General features: G+C 45.3%; 1 protein-coding gene and 1 long non-coding RNA gene across 3 annotated transcripts in view; both read left to right on the top strand.

The window, feature by feature from the left end:
- TTLL11 (tubulin tyrosine ligase like 11) overlaps positions 1 to 21,710 on the top strand; it is a 262,192-nt gene that overhangs the window by 36,580 nt on the left and 203,902 nt on the right. The window contains exon 2 of the mRNA XM_055541044.1: positions 16,716 to 16,812. Within this exon, the coding sequence (XP_055397019.1) occupies positions 16,716 to 16,812 (97 nt within the window). The remainder of the gene's footprint in view (positions 1 to 16,715; positions 16,813 to 21,710) is intronic.
- On the top strand, positions 254 to 5,135 carry LOC129623502 (uncharacterized). 2 transcript variants are annotated; one of them, XR_008700572.1, is made up of 4 exons: positions 254 to 560; positions 3,938 to 4,266; positions 4,696 to 4,753; positions 5,007 to 5,135. It is a non-coding gene; the product is annotated as an uncharacterized LOC129623502 (long non-coding RNA). The 2 variants fall into 2 exon arrangements; XR_008700571.1 differs by lacking the exon at positions 5,007 to 5,135 and having other exon boundaries at positions 255 to 560; positions 4,696 to 4,951.

The following is a 21,710-nucleotide window of genomic DNA, read 5'->3' as shown; positions in this document are numbered from 1 at the left end:
GAGCCCCAGGCTGACTCCCCACATCCCTGGAGCTATGTCTGATTCACTGTTGTTTTTCAAGAAGTGTATTTATGCAGGGCCAGCCTCTGCTTTCTCTATCATCAGGGAAAAAAAATCTGGGACCCTCCCTCTCTGCCCTTCTCCCCGAGGAACTTCATTAGGTGAAGAACAATCTAAGAGGTCCGCTCTCAATATTCTAAATTGGACTAATTTAGCTCCTACTGTGTGCCAGGCTGTTCATAAACATCCTTTCACTTGTGGGGTTGTGTTTCATCTTTCCAGCACCTTCTGAGAGAGGGCGGGCTTGCTAGGCCTCTTTTTTCAGATGATGAAAAAAGGCCCTTGGTAGTTGCCAGGCCTATGATTTGAATCCAGGTTCCTGAATTCGAGTCAAGCAGCTTTTGTGCATGTATCGGTTTGCCCTAGAGCTAGACGCACACACAGGAAGACCTGCACGGCTGTCCCTGCCCTGAGCTAACTTCTGTATGTTCAACCTTGGGCTCATCCTGGAGAACACCCTCGTCCACCGGCTCCTTGGGTGATATCTTACCAGTCAATAGGTATGACAAAGGGTGATGAGAAAGAATGGAAGAAAAGAAAGAAACTAGCTTTTTTTCAAACACGTGTGTGTGCACCAGGCATTGTGTGCCAGTGTGTGTGCTCAGTCATTCATACGTGTCTGACTCTTTGCAACCCTATGGACTGTGGCCTGCTAGGCTCTTCTGTCCATGGGATTCTCTAGGTAAGAATACTGGAGTGGATTGCCATTTATTCCTCCAAGGGATCTTTCCGACCCAGGGATCTGACACACATCTCCTGCACTGCAGGCGGATTCTTTACTATTGAGCCACCTGGGAAGCCCCATTGTGTGTGAGGCACAGTGCTAAACACATTATTAATCCATCTAATAACCCAATCATGTTGCCATGATTGTTCCCACTGAGGAAACACGCTTGGAATTGCCCCACCTGCAGATTTTCCCTGAAGCCCCATCCCAGGATGCTGCCCTAAGGAAGCTCGCAGGTCCCTCGCCAGCATGGGGAGGCCTTTTCTCATGAACCACGTTTTCCACTGGCAAGAGGAAGCCTGGAACTGATTTCGGCGAGGCAGCAGTGAGCGGTGACATGAAGCAAGATCTTAATTCCCTGACCAGGAATTGAACCTGGGTAGCCTAGATGAAAACCAGGAATCCTAGCCACCAAACGGGCAAGGGCTAGAGGCTAGAAGCTAATTTTCCCTGGGTCTTTGCCCCCAGTGAAAAATGTATTTATCACAGAGGCAGAAACTGTAAACGCAGGTACAAAGTTTATTATTAGAGACAGAGCACAACAACAAGTGGGAGAGCACAGACAGAAACTGTTTAGTTGAGACAGAAGCAAGGCAGAGATGTGCACCTGGAAAGAAAGGGTGTGGGCATCCCCCAGCCCAGAGAGAAGCACAGCAAAGCGGTGGTTAAGTAATTTATATAAGTCAGTTCCTCCGGGTCTTTTATCTTCCTTCAGGCCAATTATCTGGTTTCTTTTTCCACACCTGACCTACTCTGGGACCCTCCCCTGGGGTGCACACACACCCCTCAGCCACGATGGATCTCCCTAAGGAAAGGCTTCTGGGAGGAGCAAGACTCGTTATAGCCTGGAGTTATCCCCTAACTTTTGACTCCAAGGAGCCCTTGTGCACATGTGTAGTGTCTCCTTTATCCTTTACTCAGGGTTTTTCCTCTTTTGTTCTTGATTATTCCCTTGAGATGTTTACAGGATATGAAAACTGACTATTTACCCTGTTTCTGTTGTTACTTCCATTTCTGAGAGCAAACAGGGGGCTGGTTGTAAATTATTCAACTGGAGCCCACCTATCTCTTGCCTCAGGAAGTGCAAAGAGGAGGCCTGCCAATGGTACATGTCCAATCTGGAGCCCCTCTAGCTCCTACCTCAGAACTTCCTGGTGGCCCTTCAGTGGGTGGCCCCTTAGCTGGGTCTCTTGTCATCTGTCTGGGAGGAGAGTGATGCTGTTAGCTGGGATTCCAGCAGTAGAAAAGCAAGGTGAACCAGCCTTCTTCTCCCAGGCTCAAGAGGGGCTCCCCTTCTTTAGATTCACTCACACTTGGCAGATAGAACCGTGTTCCATCTGGGCATACCCTTCAGAATTTGGTGGATTTCCGCCAGAGTTTTCTCTGTCAGCTTGCTCTCTCCGTTGAAGAAAAGAGTGCTGGATTTTCAGTCCATCCTTCAAGGGCAATTGCTTGGTCCTTTCCTTGTCTTTGGGGCTTCCCTGATAACACAGTTGGTAAAATATCTGCCTGGAATGCAGGAGACCCTGGTTCAATTCCCGAGTCGGGAAGATCCCCTGGAGAAGGGATAGACTACCCACTCCTGTATTCTTGGGCTTCCCTGGTGGCTCAGCTGGTAAAGAATCCACCTGCAATGCATCTGCCTGCAATGCAGGACACCTGGGTTTGATCCCTGGTTTGGGAAGATCGCCTGGAGAAGGGAATGGCCACCCACTTCAGTATTCTGGCCTGGAGAATTCCATGGACTATAATAGTCCATGGGGTCAGACACAACTGAGCGACTTTCACTTCACTTCACTTCCTTGTCTTTGTCTGATTCTTTGAGACCCCATGGTCTGTAGCCTGGCAGACTCCTCTGTCCATGGAATTCTCCAGGCAAGAATACTGGAGTGGGTTGCCATTCCCTTCTCCAGGGGATCTTCCCAACCCAGGTCTCCTGCAATGCAGGCAGATTCTGTATCTGCTGAGCCACCAGAGAAGCCCTCACTTTCACTTTCCTTATCTTACGTGGCCTCCTGTGGACTCTTCTGTGCTCCATTCTTCCTTGAAGTGTCAGCCACAACTCCTTTACTAATAGATGTGTGTGCTCGTTTGTTTGTTTGGGCTGTGCCAGGCAGTTTTCAGGATCTTAGTTCTCCAACCAGGGGTTCAGCCCAGGCCCATGCCAAGCGAAAGCACTGAGTCCTAACCACTGGATCTCCAGGGAATCCCCCTAATTTGTTTTTCATAGTTAATCCATCTATCCAGCCATCCAACTTAGTGGAGTGAAAAGAGCACAATCCTTGGAAATAGATCCAACATGGCTGTAAATTCTGGGATTGAATTTTTTTTTTTTTAGTTAGCAATGGGATTGTATTTTTTCATGTCAAAATGGAGGCATATATGTAAGATGCCTGGCACATAACTAAGCGTTCAATAAATAGTATATCTCATGTGAAGAGTTGACTCATTGGAAAAGACTCTGATGCTGGGAGGGATTGGGGGCAGGAGGAGAAGGGGACGACAGAGGATGAGATGGCTGGATGGCATCACTGACTCAATGGACGTGAGTCTCAGTGAACTCCAGGAGTTGATGATGGACAGGGAGGCCTGGCGTGCTGTGATTCATGGGGTCGCAAAGAGTCGGACACGACTGAGCGACTGATCTGATCTGATTCATTTTAAGGATATATGAGTCTTAAATTACTTTATCCTCAGAATGCTTTCTTTCTCTGGGACCCTGTTCTAGAACTGGCATGGTATATCCATCGTCTACTGCTGTGTAACTAGTTTCCCCTCAGTTCAGCAGCTTACCACAGCAGCTTCCGAGTGTTAAGAATCCTAGCATGGCCCAGCTGGGGGTTCTGGCTCAGAGCCTCTCGGGAAGCTGTGGTCAATTTGTTGGCCAGGACCACAGTCTCTGAAGACTTGACTGAGGTGGAAAGATCCACTTTCAAGCTCACTCTCGTGGCCATTGGCGGGGGGCTTGGACTTCTTACCTCTCCCTGGGCCTTCTCAAAGTGAGCGATAACAAGAGAGAGAAGGATAGAAGAGAGAGGAAGAGAGAGGGAGACAGTTGGAGAGGGAGAGAGAGGAGGGCACAGTCTTTATATAAAGACGCCCTTCAGAAAGTTCGTTCCCTTACTTCTTCTGTCTCTACTGGTCTCACAGATCAAGCCTGTGACAGTGTGAGAGGAGACGACACAGGGTATGAATTCCAGGAGGCAGGGATCCGTGGAGACCATCTTAGAGGCTGCTTCCCACCGATGGGTAGGTGGGGGAGAGAGCAGAAAGAAGAAAAATCTCTACCCTGAAGCCTCCTGTCTCACGGGGAAGCAGTCATGTAGACATGAACACCCTGCAAGGCAGCGGCTGGACCACGGAGCACAGACAAATCCATCAACTCTGCCTGAGGGCGTCGTGGAAGGTTTCCCAAGTGCAAGTCCACCACGGTGTTGGTGTTCTTATCCAAGAGCTGTCCTAATGATGCTTGATATTTGGTGGGCCTCTCTTTTAATTGAACTTGCTCATTTCCTTGGACATTAAAAATAATAACTATCCCATATAACAGCAATTGCCTGTTTACAGAGTGCTTTCCCATGCATTACCTCAGTCTACATAATAGGCCTGGAAGGTAGATAGGTTTTATTGCAGCCATTTTCCTCCGTTGTAGATGAGCTGCTGAGGCTTAGAGGGGCAAGGTCAGTGTGTCAAGGTCTCTGGAAGGGTTGTGGTGGGTCAGGACTTGAGCCAGGGTCTTCCTAGCCTGAGCATGTTGCTCTGGCTGCTATACCTTCCTTGTATCACCCTTCTCCAAATGCTTGGGGCCCCTTTTTTTTTTCTTTAAGATTTTTTTTTTTGATGTGGACCATTTTTAAAGTCTTTATTGAATTTGTTGCAATATTTATGTCTTTTTTTTTGGCCCCAAGGCATGTGGGATCTTAGCTCTCTGACCAAGGATTGAACCCGCACCCCCTGCATTGGAAGGTGAAGTCTTAACCGCTGAACTGCCAGGGAAGTCCCGGGATCCCTCATTTTAAAGCAGCAGTTTGGGTCATTTCCCTCGAAGATGCTTTTACACATATGCTTGCCCATATCAAAGCTTATTTGCTACTTTTATGTCCAGTCCCTTGAAAGGTTTTCTGTTCATGAAGAGGCTTTATGGAGAAAATCATTCACAAAGTATAGAAACATGAATTGTGCTTTCATCAGCAGTTACTGTGAAATTTTAATTTTACAGAATCCCTCGGGGGGCTTGAACTTCCTTTCTGGGCCATTAGAAGATTGACCGGAACATCAGTCCCTCAAATGCAAATATGCTCAAAGGACATAACGATTTCAGTTCTTGTTAGAACCCAGTTATTTTGCAAGCATTTTTTTTTTAAGCCCTTCTGGGCAAGAGGGAAGAGAATTTGGGTCCACACAGGCATATGCACTGAGGGAGGAACTTCCCTTATGGCAAAGATGGTAGCGTGTGGGATGAGAGTAGGTTAGTTACTATAGTCCACGACTGACTAGTTACCACTGCAGCGATCAGCTCAGGACCAGTTGTGTGCAGTGGTTAAGAGCCTGGGCCTTGCGATCAGGCAGGACTGGATTTGCTCTTGACTCTGCCTCTAGTTGGAGAAGGAAATGGCAACCCACTAGAGTACTCTTATCTGGGAAATCCCATGGACAGAGGAGCCTGGCAGGCTATGCTCCATAGGGGTCACAAAAGAATCAGACATGACTGAGAGACTAAACAACCACAACAGCAACTGGTCCTACTAGCTGTGTGTCCTTGGGAGAGTTATTTAATCTCTCCAAGCTTTGGTTCCTTCATCTGTAAATAGGATTTATAGGAGCCCCCTTCTCAAGAGGTTGTTGTGAGGATTAAATGAGGTGATATGTGTAAAGACTCTTAACATAGACTTGGAAATAAGCCTCACATAACAGCTCTCTTTCATGATGATGTTGATGACAATGTCTTTGAGTAGCTGCTATTCACAAATCCTTTTATTCATGTGTTCATTCATGAAATGAGCTGCAGATGTTGCTAACAATGGTGTCTATGAACGAATAGGGGTTTCATGGAGTCTTTAAATTCTCCTAAAATCACATGGAAAATTTTGTGCCTATGTGTGTTTTTCTAGAGAGAATCTCAAAGTGCTCCTTGACCCCACAAAGGTTAAAAATAGTCTCAGGCTTGATCCAGTGGTTAAGACTCTGAGCTTCCAATGCAGGGGGCGCAGGTTTGATCCCTGGTAGGGGAGCTAAGATCCCACAAGCTTTGTGGGGTGGCCAAAAAAAAGAAAAAGAGAGAGATACACCAGATTAGAAAGGTGCTTTCATCTGCAAAGAGTCCACAGAGTATGAAGGCAGACAGACTTAACAGGCAAGCTGCTGCTGAATGACCTGTGAAGGGTGTAAGTGCTGGAGGCCACACAGAGGGGAGAGCAGGTAAGACAGCTTCTTGGAGGGTCAAGCTGAGTCAGAAGACCCCAAGCGGAAGGAATAGCATGCAGAAACTCAGGCCACAAAACAGAGAAGTGCTGTATGTTGCTGTTCAGTTGCTAAGTTGTGTGCGACTTTGCGACCCCATGGATTGCAGCATGCCAGGATTTCGTCCTTCACCATCTGTCTCCTGGAGTTTGCTCAAATTCATGTCCACTGAATCAGTGATGCTATCTAACCATCTCATCCTCTGTCACCCCTTCTCCTTTTGCCTGCAATCTTTCTCAGCATCAGGGTCTTTTCCAGTGAGTCAGGTGGCCAAAGTATTGGAGCTTCAGCTTCAGCATCAGTCTTTCCAACGAATTTTCAGGGTTGATTTCCTTTAGGATTGACTGGTTTGATCTCTTTGCTGACCAAGGGCCTCTCAAGTCTTCTCCAGAACCACAGTTTGAAAGCATCAATTCTTCGGGGCTCAGCCTTCTTTATGGTACAACTCTTACATCTGTATAGGACTACCATGAGAATCCCATGACCAGCATAAAAAGGAAAAAGAGCTACATACTTAAAGTCAAAGTAGGCTGGCAGTAACAGTGCAAGTGCCCAAGGAGTATGTGGCCCAACTTGAGGCAAGCAAATTGGCAGAGGGGAGTTTTGGAAGCGTCTTTGAGTCCAGGCTTGGAGCTTAGGCATGGGAAGAGTTGTAAGCAAAGGAGTGACGTGGTCAGAACTTTGGAAAAAAAAAAAAAATCCCTGTGTGTCAGGTAGACCAGAAGAGGAGGCCTTGGTGGGAGTGGGGAGGAGGAAGGTTGGGGAGGAGGCCAGTGTAGCCCTCATCCTGGTGTGAAAGGAGGCCCTGAAGTAAGGCAGTGGGGATTAAAGAAGGAGAGGCAACTTAAATAAATGAGAAGAGGGACTTCCCTGGTGGTCCAGTGGCTAAGACTCTGTGCTCCCAATGCAGGGGATCTGGGTTCAATCCCTGGTCGGAGAACTAGATTCTGCGTGCTGCAACTGAGACCCATTGCAGCCAAATAAATAAATAAATATTTTAAAAAGATAAATAAGGAGATAAATCTGAAGACTTGCTGAGCAGTGGGATTTGGGGGAGGAAGAGGGCGTCTGGAGGGTTTTCAGGATTATGCTTTTCTTTTCTGTGGGCCGAGGGTCCACCGAACGCCTGGTTAGATATCACTGGAGACCTGAGACAGTACGTCCCATTGTTCTGGTCCCAGAAATTCACAGTGTTATGTGGGGGTCAGGGTTACACACGAAATACTTAACAGGGCAGACCAGTTATAAGCATCAGTTCAGTTCAGTTCAGTGGCTCAGTCGTGTCCAACTCTTTGGGACCCCATGGACCGCAGCACGCCAGGCCTCCCTGTCCATCACCAACTCCCCAGAGCTTGCTCAGACTCATGTCCGTCGAGTCGGTGATGCCATCCAACCATCTGTCATCCCCTTCTCCTCCTGCCTTCAATCTTTCCCAGCATCAGGGTCTTTTCAAATGAGTCAGCTCTTCGCATCAGGTGGCCAAAGTATTGGAGCTTCAGCTTCAACATCAGTCCTTCTAATGTAAGCATGGTGGCTGCTGAATCGATCAGCATGGAGATCATTGCAGGCTGATGTGGCTCTGAGGCTCTCCACGTTATCATGTCCTAGTTCCCATCTTGGTTGACCTCCCGGCCACATTCACACTATCCCCCTTGGCTGTTTAGGCCTCATGCTCTCGCTCTCTCTCTCAGTCCCTCTTACTCATTCTGCTCAGCATGTTCATCCTCCTCCCCCAAGACCTCCCTCCTGCTCCACTGCGCCCCGGGGTCCAGGCCCATGTGGGTGGCCTCTGCCCCAGTCTTCAGCCTGGCCTCTCACGCCTTTCCTCTCACCCTCTGTGATCCAGCCACGCTGACCTTCCTACAGGCTTCCCAGTGTGCCCTGGTCAGTCCTGCCCTAGGCTTTCACATGCTTCTCCTCTCTGCCTGGAGCACTCTTCCTCCCCATCTTTTATCTGATCTTCCTCCCAACCTCAGCTCTAATAGCCCTGTCTCAGGAATAGGATGACCATTTAATTTGTTGCTGAAACTGGGATATATCTGAAAGCAAAAAGAGGTGCTATTTATGATGACACTGGGTCAGCCAGGCATTGGCTGGTGGACGTGGGGCCTCCTGACTCAGGGTACACTTCTCCAACTCCCCGGGTCTGCTCAGTCCCGTGTGCTCTCTTGCTCTCCAGGGCTCATCTCACAGCCTTTACCATGGTTTGTAGCGATACACCGGCGTGACTTTGTTTCAACCCTTCCACTGCAGTACTCTTGCCTGGAGAATCCCACGGACAGAGGAGCCTGGCAGGCTGCAGTCCATGGGGTGGAAAAGAGTTGGACATGACTGAGCGACTAACAAATCCTGAAAGATGATGCTGTGAAAGTGCTGCATTCAATATGCCAGCAAATTTGGAAAACTCAGCAGTGGCCACAGGACTGGAAAAGGTCAGTTTTCATTCCAATCCCAAAGAAAGGCAATGCCAAAAAATGCTCAAACTACTGCACAATTGCATTCATCTCACATGCTAGTAAAGTAATGCTCAAAATTCTCCAAGCCAGGCTTCAGTAATATGTGAACCATGAACTTCCTGATGTTCAAGCTGCTTTTAGAAAAGGCAGAGGAACCAGAGATCAAATTGCCAACATCCGCTGGATCATAGAAAAAGCAAGAGAGTTCCAGAAAAACATCTATTTCTGCTTTATTGACTATGCCAAAGCCTTTGACTGTGTGGATCACAATAAACTGTGGAAAATTCTGAAAGAGATGGGAATACCAGACCACCTGATCTGCCTCTTGAGAAATTTGTATGCAGGTCAGGAAGCAACAGTTAGAACTGAACATGGAACAACAGACTGGTTCCAAATAGGAAAAGGAGTTCCTCAAGGCTGTATATTGTCACCCTGTTTATTTAACTTATATGCAGAATACATCATGAGAAACGCTGGACTGGAAGAAACACAAGCTGGAATCAAGATTACCGGGAGAAATATCAATCACCTCAGATATGCAGATGACACCACCCTTATAGCAGAAAGTGAAGAGGTACTCAAAAGCCTCTTGATGAAAGTGAAAGTGGAGAGTGAAAAAGTTGGCTTAAAGCTCAACATTCAGAAAACGAAGATCATGGCATCCGGTCCCACCACTTCATGGGAAATAGATGGGGAAACAGTGGAAACAGTGTCAGACTTTATTTTTCTGGGCTCCAAAATCACTGCAGATGGTGACTGCAGCCATGAAATTAAAAGACGCTTACTCCTTGGAAGGAAAGTTACGACCAACCTAGATAGCATATTCAAAAGCAGAGATATTACTTTGCCAACAAAGGTCCGTCTAGTCAAGGCTATGGTTTTTCCTGTGGTCATGTATGGATGTGAGAGTTGGACTGTGAAGAAGGCTGAGCGCCGAAGAATTGATGCTTTTGAACTGTGGTGTTGGAGAAGACTCTTGAGAGTCCTTTGGACTGCAAAGAGATTCAACCAGTCCATTCTAAAGGAGACCAGTCCTGGGTGTTCATTGGAAGGACTGATGTTGAAGCTGAAACTCCAGTACTTTGGCCACCTCATGCGAAGAGTTGACTCATTGGAAAAGACCCTGATGCTGGGAGGGATTGGGGGCAGGAGGAGAAGGGGACGACAGAGGATGAGATGGCTGGATGGCATCGCTGACTCAATGGACGTGAGTCTGAGTGAACTCCGGGAGTTGGTGATGGACAGGGAGGCCTGGCGTGCTGCTATTCATGGGGCCGCAAAGAATCGGACATGACTGAGCGACTGGTCTGATCTGATCTGAGTGACTAACACTTTCAAAACCACTTTATCCCCATGGACTGTGTGCCCCAGGAAGGCAGACATGTTCCCTTGTGTCTTCGGCATCTGAGACACTTTGTGCCACTAAGTAGGTGCATAACACTTAATGGGTAAAACAATTAATGATGAACTCAGATTTGTATTGTTCTGTGGTGCCTAAAGGTGTTTTCGTTTCCATTATCTTGTTTGGTCCCTGTAGGTACCTGGTGGTTTTCTCTTCTGGGTCTCCCAAGGACACAGAACAGAGGTCCTGGTTGCTTAAGCTCTTATAGTTGGTAAGTGAACAGAGACAAGTCTAGGATTCTCAGGCTTTCTGACCCCTCACATCCAGTGCTTTTTCCAAAAGGGTTTGAAGAAGAGAAAAGGGAAGATAATTCCCAGGTAACCTGGAGGATGGTGATGAACTTGAGAAAAATGGGGAGTGGGGAGTCTGAGAAGCACTTGTCAGTTTTCAGTTGCCTGTGACAGTCCACGCAGTGTTCCAGGCTCCAGAGGGTCCTAGTAGAGCTATGAATGGCCCCTTAGCCTGGGGGCAGATGGTGATGGGGCGTAAGCGGACAGTTTTGTTGTCATTTTACTGTAAAATATACATAACATAAAACTGACCATCCTAAGCATCTTTAAGTGTACAGTACAGTGGTGTTAAATACATTCACGGAGTTGTTCATTCATCACTACCAACCATCTCCAGGACCCTTTCCATCTTCCCCAGTTGAAACTCTGTACACACTGAGCAATAACTCCCCATTTTCCCCTCCCCCCAGCTCATGGAATGGGCTTCCCTGGTGGCTCAGTGATACAGAATCTGCCTGCAGTGCAGGAGACTCAGGTTCAATCTCTGGGTCAGTTAGATCCCCTGGAGAAGGAAATGGCATTCCAGTATTCTTGCCTGGAGAATCCCATGGACAGAGGAGCCTGGTGGGCTACACTCCATGGGGTTCCCAAAAAAGCTGGACATGACTTAGTGACTAAACAACGACAAAGCTCCTGGAAATGACCATTCTGTTTTCTGTGGCTCTGAATTTGACTGCTCTAGCTACCTCACAACCCACTCCAGTGTTCTTGCCTGGAGAATCCCAGGGACGGGGGAGCCTGGTGGGCTGCCATCTATGGGGTCGCACAGAGTCAGACACGACTGAAGTGACTCAGCAGCAGCAGCAGCTACCTCACTATCCTAAAGAAAATCAACCCTGAATATTCATTGGAAGGACTGATGCTGAAGCTGAAGCTCCAATACTTTGGCCACCTGATGCGAAGAACCAACTCATTGGAAAAGACCCTGATGCTGGGAAAGATGGAAAGCAGGAGGAGAAGGGGACAACAGAGGATGAGATGGCTGGATGGCATCACTGACTCAGTGGATGTGAGTTTGAGCAAACTCCTGGAGATGGTGAAGGACAGGGAGACCTGGCATGCTGCAGTCTATGGGGTTGCACAGAGCTGGACATGACTGAGCTCCTGAACAACAACAAGCTACCTCACAAAAGTGGAGTCAAGCAGTGTTGGTCCTTTTGTGTTTGGCTTGCTTGACAGTGTGATGTCTTCAGGGTTCATCCATGTTGTAGCAAGTGTCAAAACTTCATTCTTTCTTTTTTTTTTAAAACTTCATTCTTTCTTAAGGCTGAGTGATATCACAGCGTGCCTGTATTCCACATAGTGCTTATCCACTGATGGATAGTCAGTGGACACTTGGGCTGTTTCTACTTTCTGATTGTTTGAATAACCTTGCTATCACATTTGCTGTACCAATATCTGTTTGAGTCCCTGATTTCAATCCTTTTTGGGTATATATTCAGAAGAGAAATTGCTGAATCATGTGGTAATTTTTGTTTCCCCAGTCGTTTTTTACATTCCCACTGTGCAAGGGTTTCAATTCCTCTACATCCTCATCAACACTTATTTCCTTTGTATTATTATTTTTATAATAGTCTTCCTAATGGGTGTGAAGTGGTTTTGATTTGCATTTTCCTAATAATTAGTGATGTTGAGCATCTTTTCATGTGCTTATTTGCCATCTGTACATCTTCTCTTGAATAGACATAGAGAAATGTCTGTTCAAGTCCTTTGCCCATTTTTTAAATTGGGTTGTTTGTGTTGAGTTGTAGGAGTCTTTAAAAATATATTCTAAATATTAATCCCTTATCAGATTTATGATTTTCAAATATTTTCTCCCATTCCATGGGCTGCCCTTTTATTCTGTTGACAGTGTCCTTTGATGCAAAAGTTTTAATTTTGATGAAGTTGAGGCTTCCCTGATGGCTCAGACAGTAAAGAATCTTCCTGCAATGCTGGAGAGCTGGGTTCAATCCCTGGGTTGGGAAGATCCCCTGGAGGAGGAAATGGCAACCCACTCCAGTATTCTTGCCTGGAGAATCCCATGGACAGAGGAACCTGGCGGTCTACAGTCCATGGGATTGCAGAGTTGGACATGACTGAGTGATTAACATTTCTTTTCACTTTGTTTATTTTTTCTTTTGTTGCCTATGCTTTTAGTATCATGTCTAAGAAATCATTCCCAAGTCCAATGTCATGAAACTTATCGCCTCTATTATCTTCTATGAGTTTCATTTCTTTTGTTCTTATGATTAGGTCTTTGATTCACTTTGAGTTAATTTTTATCTATGGTGTAAGGTAAGGGTCCAACTTCACCTTTTTGTATGTAGATATCCGACCTTCCCAACACCAATTCTTGAAAAGACTTTCCTTCTGCAAATGAATAGACTAGTCATCTTTGTCGAAAATCATTTGACTGTATATGGGAGGGTTTTTTCCTGGGTTCTCTGTCTTATTCCATTGGTCTATACGCCTGTCTTTATGCTAGTACCCCACTGTTTTAAATTTATTTTTAATTTCGAGATGTTCTAGGTTCACAGCAAAACTGAGCAGAAAGGATGGAGATTTCCCATATAATCACTGCCCTCGCGTATACACTATCAAAATCCCACACCAAAGCAATAGGTTTGTTAAAATCAATGAACCTTTGTTGCAGATCATTATCACCCGGAGTCCGTAGTTTATATCAATGTTCACTTTTGGTGATGTACATTCTGTGGCTTTAGACAAAGATATGGTGGCGTGAATTCACCGTTATGGTATGAGAGAGTGTAGTTTCATGTGCCCTAAAAATCTTCTGTGCTTTGCCTATTCATCCCTCCCAAGACTAGCCCCTGGCAACCACTGATCCCTTTACTGTCTCCGTAGTTGTGCCTTTTCCAGAAAGTCAGATAACTGGAATCATACCGTATGTAGCCTTTTCAGATGGGCTTCTTTTGCTTAATAATATGCATTTAAGGGTCCTCCATGTCTTTTCATGGCTCAATAGCTCATTTCTTTTTAGCACTGAAGAAAACTCCATTGCCTGGCTGTACCATGGCTTATTTATCCACTCACTTACTGAAGGACATCTTGGTTGTTTCCAGGCCTCAGCAATTACAAATTAAGCTGCTATAAACATTTACATGGAGGGCTTTTTTGTGGACATAAGTTTTTAATTAATTTGAATAATACCGAGGAACATAATTGCTGGATCATCTGATAAGAGTATGTTTAGGTTTGTAAGAAATTTCCAAACTGTCTTCCAAAGTGGCTGTACCATTTTGCATTCCCATCAGCAGTGGATGAGTGTTCCTGTTGCTTCTCACCCCCTTCAGCACTTGGTGTTGTTCATGTTTTGGGTTTTGGGCATTTTAAGGTGTGCAGTGGTATCTCATTATTGTTTTATGCATTGTTTTGATTACTATAGCTTTGTTATAAGTTTTGGCATCAGAAAGTGTGATACCTCCAAAATTGTTTTGGCTATTTGGGATTCCTTGATATTTCATGTGAATTTTAAGAAGGATATTTCTATTTCTGCAAAAAAAAAAAGTCACTGGAATTTTGGTTGGGATTTCATTGAATCTGAGGATCATTTTGAGTAGTGTTGACATTTTAATAATATGAAGCCTTCTCATCCTTGAACATGGGATATCTTTCCACTTATCTGTGTCTGCCATTTCTTTTGGCAACATTTTGTAATTTTTAGTGTGCAAGTCTTTGTCTCCTTGGTTAATACCTAATTATTTTATTCTTTTTGATGCTGTTGTAAATTGAATTGTTTTCTTAATTTTCTTTTTGGATGTTCATGGTCAGTATATAGAAAAACAACTGATTCTTTTGTGTATTGATTTTGTATCTAGTAACTTTGTTGAGTTCATTTATTGTGTGTGTGTGTATGTAATCTTTAGGATTTTCTATATATAAGATCATATCATCTGAAAACAGATAATTTTACTTCTTCCTTTCCAATTTGGATGTCTCATTTCTTTTTCTTGCCTATTGCTCTGGTTAGAACTTCCAATACCATGTTGAATAGAAAGTGGCAAAAGTGAGTCTCCTTGTCTCCTTCCTGATATCAGAAGAAAAGCTTTCAGTTTCACCATTGAGCTTGATGTTAGCTGTTTAAGCGGGTTTTCAAAGGATCTTAAAAAGACATGGGATTATGAGATGCTGGTTTGGTGGTTTAGTTGCTAAGTTGTGTTGGACTCTTGCAACCTCATGGACTGTAGCCCACCAGGCTCCTCTGTACACGAGATTCTCCAGGCAAGAATACTGGAGTGGTTTGCTATTTTCTTCTCCAGGGGATCTTCCAGACCCAGGGATTGAACCCAGGTCTCCTGCACTACAGGCAGATTCTTTACCAACTGAGCTACCAGGGAAGCCTGAGAGACGAGATGCTGGGACCTACTTAATATCATGTTTCTCTGTTTTCTCAGCACTGAGCAAAGTGCCTGGCACATAGGTTATTGAATAAATTGATTTAGAAAGACAGTTTCTCAAAACTGAATGAGTTAGGGGCTCTCTGAATGAAAGGTTAACTTAGAAATCATGAAAGTGTCAAGGATTGAAAGGCGATCCTAAGGGTGATAAGGATTCCTAGGTTATCCACTGAGGGTTTCAATTACTTGCAACCAGAAAATCCCTTGCTAAGACCTTAAAGAGCCTTGTGTATTGATCAGGTGTCGATCCCACAGCGTGGGCAGCAAAGCCACTTGGATCCTAGTAAATGTTGCTTGGATAGTATGCTTTATAGAGGAACCTCCTCATAAAGTTATTATTCCCTCTTCTATATTAGTACTTAACAGCTGGAAGACAATAACATATGTTGTATCTCCTTGTATTTATGACTGCCGAATTAATAACTTCAATCCACTGGATACAAAGAAAATGAGTGAAGTGCTATAAATTATAGATGGAAGTTGTTAATGCTAATAGAGTGTGTAACATATGCCTCACTTTGGCACAGTTTTGAGACAATGTGCATGATGTAAAGGGCTTGAGTCTGTTTGCCTTCATTTTAATTTGGAATCATTGGGAAGCTTTGAGTCACTGCCATTTCATTGGTAACGCCATGTTCTTTCATTGGAACTTCACCCTCTTAGCTTGGAGCGGATAAAAATTCTGATTAACTATAGTCTTAGGATGGGAAAATTGGATGCTTTTACTTAATATGCTGATATTTCTCTTCATTTGGACTTCTAACAAGTAGGTTCTAAATATGAACTAACATGTCCTCGCTCTTTTCCCTAAAGGAGAGTCGAGTGATGCATTTAAAAAATACACTGTGTAAATGCAGAGCTTGTTGATAGCTGGGAAAGGAAATAAGATGTAGAAAGAGCAGGCCCTTTGGTCTTAGCAAGGGATTTTCTGGTTGCAAGTAACTGAAACCCTCTAGCTTGCGCAAAGGGGATGCATTCTAAGGGTATGAGACTGCCTCACAGGATCCGAGGACAGAAGGGACAGTGGGGCTCAGAAGGGCCTGGGCCCAGGGTCTAGAAGCCCTGGGAACTGAGGTCACTCGGTCTGTGTCGCCAGGGCCACATGGCCTCGTCTCTGCTTTTCTCTTTGCACCTGCTTCTTTCTCCTCTCTTAATAGACTGGCTGCCTTTGCTTCTCTGTGCACATGGCCAAGCACAGCTGCCCGGCTCTGGCGTTTGATCCCTTTCAGTTCAAGGGCCGGCAGAGGCTGCTGGGCATCTCTGATTTCCATATTCCTGGAAGAGAGAATCTGGTTATCTCATCATGAGTCAGAGGACTATTCCTGGTTTGTTCATTTATTCATTCAAAAAGTCTTTGTTGAATGCCAGGAACAGTTTTAGGCTCCCGGGAATACATCCTGCCCTTGGGGACTGTGTATGTGTGTGTGTGTTGAGAAACACAGAGAGAGAGAGGTTGTGAGAACTTGTTTTAGGGGCACCAGTTTGCACATTGCAGTTTTAAGAGAAAGAGAAGTATGGTTTAGAATTCAGATAGACCTGGATTCAGATCCACCTGTTACCAGCTCTGTGCAGCCTTGGACATGTTACCTTACCTCTCTCATCCCCGATTTTCTCATCAGTGAAATGGGTATCATCCTTTCTAGAATGGTTATGGGGATTCTAATGAATGGGTGCCTATAAAATCACTTGTAGAGTGCCAGCCATGCTGAATCAGAACCCTGCCTCTCAGTGGTCATGACCCTGAGAAAGTTACTTAGCCTGACTGAATTTGTTCCCTCCCCTGTAACACAGGAAACAATGTCAGCAATGTCACAAGCCTGTTACAAGCATTCAATCACGTGATGTGTGCCAGGGCGCGGGAATCAGTACAGAAGAGACACTCAGGGCGGTAGTTAATCACATTTCCCCTCTTTCTTCCAGTTCCCATTTGGCCGACGCTTGCCTTGTGACATCTACTGGCACGGAGTTTCATTTCACGACAATGACATATTCTCCGGTCAAGTGAACAAGTTTCCAGGTATCTACTGTTATTGCTGGCATTTAAAAATGTATCTAGGACTGAGTCTCAGGGTACACTCTTGGACAAAAATATGCCAGTGTTTTGAGATCAAACCGGAGGGCTCTTAATTGGGAATGGCTGCCACCGTGCTGTGATCTTGGGAGGGAAGATGATCAGGACTTAACCCACCAAGGGCTTAAAGACTGGAAGTTCCAAAATGTGAAGAGATTGGTTCTTCTGGTCTAATTCCACTGGTGGAAGAACATGACTTTCACTTTGGGGTTTTTGATATAATATGGGTGTGTCATGAAGGGATGATATTTTCAAAATGAAAAAAACTCACCATAGTTTCTGGAACATTTCAATGACTCAGTGAATGTGGACTCTGAATGCCTCTATGTGTGTGGCTTTCCCTAGTAGATCATGAGCTCCTGGGAGGGGCCATGACTCCTGCACCTCTGTAGATTCCTGTGGCTCCTGCAGCCCTTCCGGACACACCTGAGGTGCTCTGTAACTGCTTTCTCACTGACTGACTGAAACTCAGAGGCAGCCCCAGTTTTATGCTCATCGCAGGGAACGAGAAAGCCTGACATTAAAGCAATAAAATGAACCATTTCCCCAACAGAGTTAGTCTAACATTAATAAAAGCTTCATGTTGCACTAAAATAAGTAAACAAACCATTGAAATTTCTAATTAATTTGCAGGAGACAGAGGTACTAAAATTCCGGGACTTTGTCCCAGAAATGGGATTCACAGTTGCCATTTCCTTTAAGTGCCATGTTTGGAGGTGCTGTTTTAAAATCGAAATGCAGCATCTCCATCCTGGGAACAGGAGGTCTGGACAGCCTCTGTCTTCATACCCTGAGGGCATTATCTAGTGAGCCGATTATCTAGTGAGACTGCATGGGAGACTTGGTGCCAGATAAGTGGCGCAGCCGACACTCGAGGAGACCTCCCCATTCCGTCCCCAGCCACCCTATCGTATAACTTTTCCCTTTCCTTTTAGTCTCTACCACCTTCTTCTGCCCTGATTACTATTCATTATTTCCATTGGTTAAGTGAAGAGGAGGGGTTAAGGTGAGTGGGAGTGTGTAACGAGAAATGAACATTTGGTTAATCAGGGTATGATTTCAGTGAAAGAGGTGCCACTCATTTTCAGAAATTTTTACATAAGATACAAACCATTTAGAATACGATAACAGATAAATTTTTAAAAGAACAGGAACTTGACTGGCAGTCCAGTGATTAAGATTTTGCCTTCTAATGCAAGGCATGCAAGTTAGATCCCTGGTTGAGGAGCTAAGATTCTCACATGCCTCACAGCCAAAAAAACCAAAACATAAAAACATAAGTAATACTGTAACAAATTCAATAAAGATTTTAAAAATGGTTCATATTTTAAAAAGAGAGAGAGCGAGAACATCACCCAAATCCCATTCCTCATTGAACGAAACCATGAGGTGAATATTTCTATTTATTGTTGTTTAGTTGGTAAATCATGTCCGACTCTTTTCTATATTTATTTCCTCCCAAACCTTAATCATGTTTGTGTATCATTTTTACATAGTTGCCTGACTATAAGATGTTTGCTCTAGTGTTTCATTTATGCTTATTTTTAAGAGGAGAATCAACTGATCTTTTTCTTTGGCAGTCCGTGCCACATCATTAAGAAAATACTTCTCAGAAAACCCAATATCCATACATTATACAGTGGCAAGTTATACTATATCCACTAGGGGGGGTTTTCAACTAAGCCAACAGACTATCATAGGCCCCTTGGCTCAGATTCACTTGGAAGGACACAGGACAGGAAGCACAACTTGCCAGCCAGTCAATGTCATGCGTTTCTTTTTAGTTGAGTCTTTACAAGGGTTCCAGAGCTAAGTCTTTGGCTCCTCCAGGGAAAGCTCAGGTGCAAGGAGACACGATCCACGTTGGTGGCTGTGGATCGGCCTTGACTCAGAAACCCTGTAGGAGCCAATAGCCCACGCGGCTCCTCCATAGCATAGCTTCCAAGGTCCCCGCCAGGGTCATGCTAAGTTACAAGATTCATTACACTCAGGAAAGCCCAGAGCTATGGCTCCTGACAAGGTATTTATGTGAGATGCCAGTAAATGATCATTTTAACCATATGCTCTGTTGTCTAGTCACAGAGCTAACTTTCCCCCTTTATTGGTTTCCTGGGGAACAGAGCTAGAAAATTAACTCAAGATCAGGTAGGTTCTTGGAGGAGGCAGGGTTTTGTCTGAGGATGAGGAGAACTCTTGCAGCCAGGATTCTTGCATGGTTTTAATGGGATAGCTATTATTTTCTCTGTCTGGCTGCTCATAAAAGGTGACTTTTGGGGGACTTCCCTGGTGGTCCAGTGGAAGAATCCTTCCAATTTGGGGGATAAAAGTTCGATCCCTGGTTGGGGAACTAAGATCCCACATGCCATGGGGTAACTAAGCCTGTGCAGTCTAGAGCCCATGTCGCACAAGAGAGAAGCCCATGAGCTGCGATAAAGAGGCTACATGCTGCACCCGATGCAGCCAAATAAAATAAATAAATAGATAAATATCTTCTTGGAAAAAAAGATGACATTTTAATGCCACTAACAGGACTTACTGTGATATTGGGAGAGCAAAATTTGGAAGAAAGAAACTCTTTGAATGAGGGCAGAGTTCCCAAGACATGAATCATCAAATGAGCTTCATTGACATTTTGCCCATTTTCTCTTGTTTCATCTGATGGCTGAGAGCAGGAAGGAAGGAGTCGCTATAGCTTGACATTTGGGATGCAGGTAGGAATACAGGAAAAATTACCTTCAGAGGACTAGTTTCATTAAAGGTGATATAAGAACATTCATTCTAAAGAAGAACGTTCGCCCCATCTCATATTCCAAGTGCCAGTGATAGAAACATACAATTATCCTCTTTACTAACACCAGCTGCTGCTGCTGCTAAGTCGCTTCAGTTGTGTCTGACTCTGTGAGACCCCATAGACGGAAGCCAACCAGGCTCCCCCGTCCCTGGGATTCTCCAGGCAAGAACACTTATTAGCTTTAATGACAAAGAAGGCTCTGGAACCTCTAGGCAGCAGACCAGAGCTGCCACACCCTCTGCCCTGTGAAAGACAACATGCTTAGCGACGATTCCAGAACTGTGCTCGGGTTGGTGTCCACACTTACCTTCCGTCTCTGATACATCCCATTATTCCAAAGCTGCATTTCATATGCATCATATATTACTTAGAGCAAGTTCCAGAGGACGTGCCAGGCAAGGATAAGCACTGCACATGCTGAATAAACTGAAAACTTTTGGATAAACATATGGAAGTAATTTATTTTGTTCATGTCAGCATGTTAGATTTTAGCCACTTTTCTATGGGCAATTTCCTTCAAGATATGTTATTATATCTTAACTGATGAATTAAAACTTTCACTAAAAATAATCTGATTTAGATAGGTCTTTAAGAAAGCCCAGAACTGTCAATTCTCAACTTTATGAACAACGGGTTTTGTTTTCTCTTTTGCTGAGTTGCCGGCTCTGGAAGATATGACAGCATGTGGCAGGTGGCGCTTGAGAGCCCACCATGAGGAGGGGACTTTGTCAGAGAAGGAGGGGGCCCCAGGGAGGGATCTCTGGGGGCAGCCATCTGCTAATCTCTGGTCTGGGCTAGGGATATAAAGACGAGGAGAAAAGCACTTAAAGAGAGAAGTTAAATACAAGATAAGCACTATGCCAGAGGAAGCTTGGGGTGCTGTGAGAATAAGGAGCAAGAGCACATGACCTGACCCAGATTTGCCTGGGGGGAAGGTGGGGCAAGAGATCCTGGAGAAGAGGATTGCAAGTGTGAACTGAGCCTCCAGGGCTGGATGGGCCTGACCCCCACGCTAGACAAGGGCACAGAGGTGGTGCAGAGGTGTAGAGTGATTTGCACGTTGCAATGGCACCCCACTCCAGTACTCTTGCCTGGAAAATCCCATGGACGGAGGAGCCTGGTAGGCTGCAGTCCATGGGGTTGCTAGGAGTCGGACACGACTGAGCGACTTCACTTTCACTTTTCACTTTCATGCATTGGAGAAGGAAATGGCAACCCACTCCAGTATTCTTGCCTCTGGAGAATCCCAGGGATGGGGGAGCCTGGTGGGCTGCGGTCTATGGGGTCGCACAGAGTCAGACATGACTGAAGTGACTTAGCAGCATGCAGTGAAAGGCAAGCGGCCTGTGGTCATTAGAAAGGGTCGTGTGTGATGGGACAGTGGGGAGGTGAGAGGCAGGGACCAAGGTCACAGGGAGTCACTGAGAAATGTCCAAGCTAGAGAGTGACACGGGCTGGTGTGCAGTTGGAAAGATATTCCAGAGGGGATGCACTGGAGGTGGAGGTGGAGGAGTTGGGATGTAGAGAGGCTGAGAGAGGAAACAGCTAAGAGGCTACTGTATTTTTCAGAATCTGAAAGTATTGTTTCCTGCTTGATGGTTATTATGTGTTTTTGCCAAGAATTATTGTTATAAGCGATACTTGGATTGAGTAGTACTCCCAACATAGCTCACATTATGTTCTGTTTTTAATTTGGGTTGACTAGGTCTGTGTAGACAGGCCGGAGGATCAGACTGTTACACTTCTGTGTAACTCCAGTGGGCTGAGACCCCCCCACCTTCCACCTCTACCGCCCCAGGCTGTGAGACTGCAGCGAGGCAGACAGCAAAACCCAGGCTCAGAAGCAATGGCAGGAGGCAAGCTTTTGGAAGAGAAGCTCTAGCCTGAGTGAGGGGTATTTCCCACCCGTTAGGGGAACGGCCACAACAAGGACATCTAAGAACAGACCTTCCTGAGAAGCCCAGGTAGACAGTTAGCCTCAAGAGAACCTGTTAGGACAGCAGGAGCCCAGACCCTGGGCTCAAGCCACAGGAGGACTCCAGCCCTTGCAGCG

This window comes from Bubalus kerabau, chromosome 11, assembly GCF_029407905.1.
Source record: "Bubalus kerabau isolate K-KA32 ecotype Philippines breed swamp buffalo chromosome 11, PCC_UOA_SB_1v2, whole genome shotgun sequence".
In the NCBI taxonomy this organism is placed as follows: Eukaryota; Metazoa; Chordata; class Mammalia; order Artiodactyla; family Bovidae; genus Bubalus; species Bubalus kerabau.
This window is presented reverse-complemented; position numbering and strand designations above follow the sequence as displayed.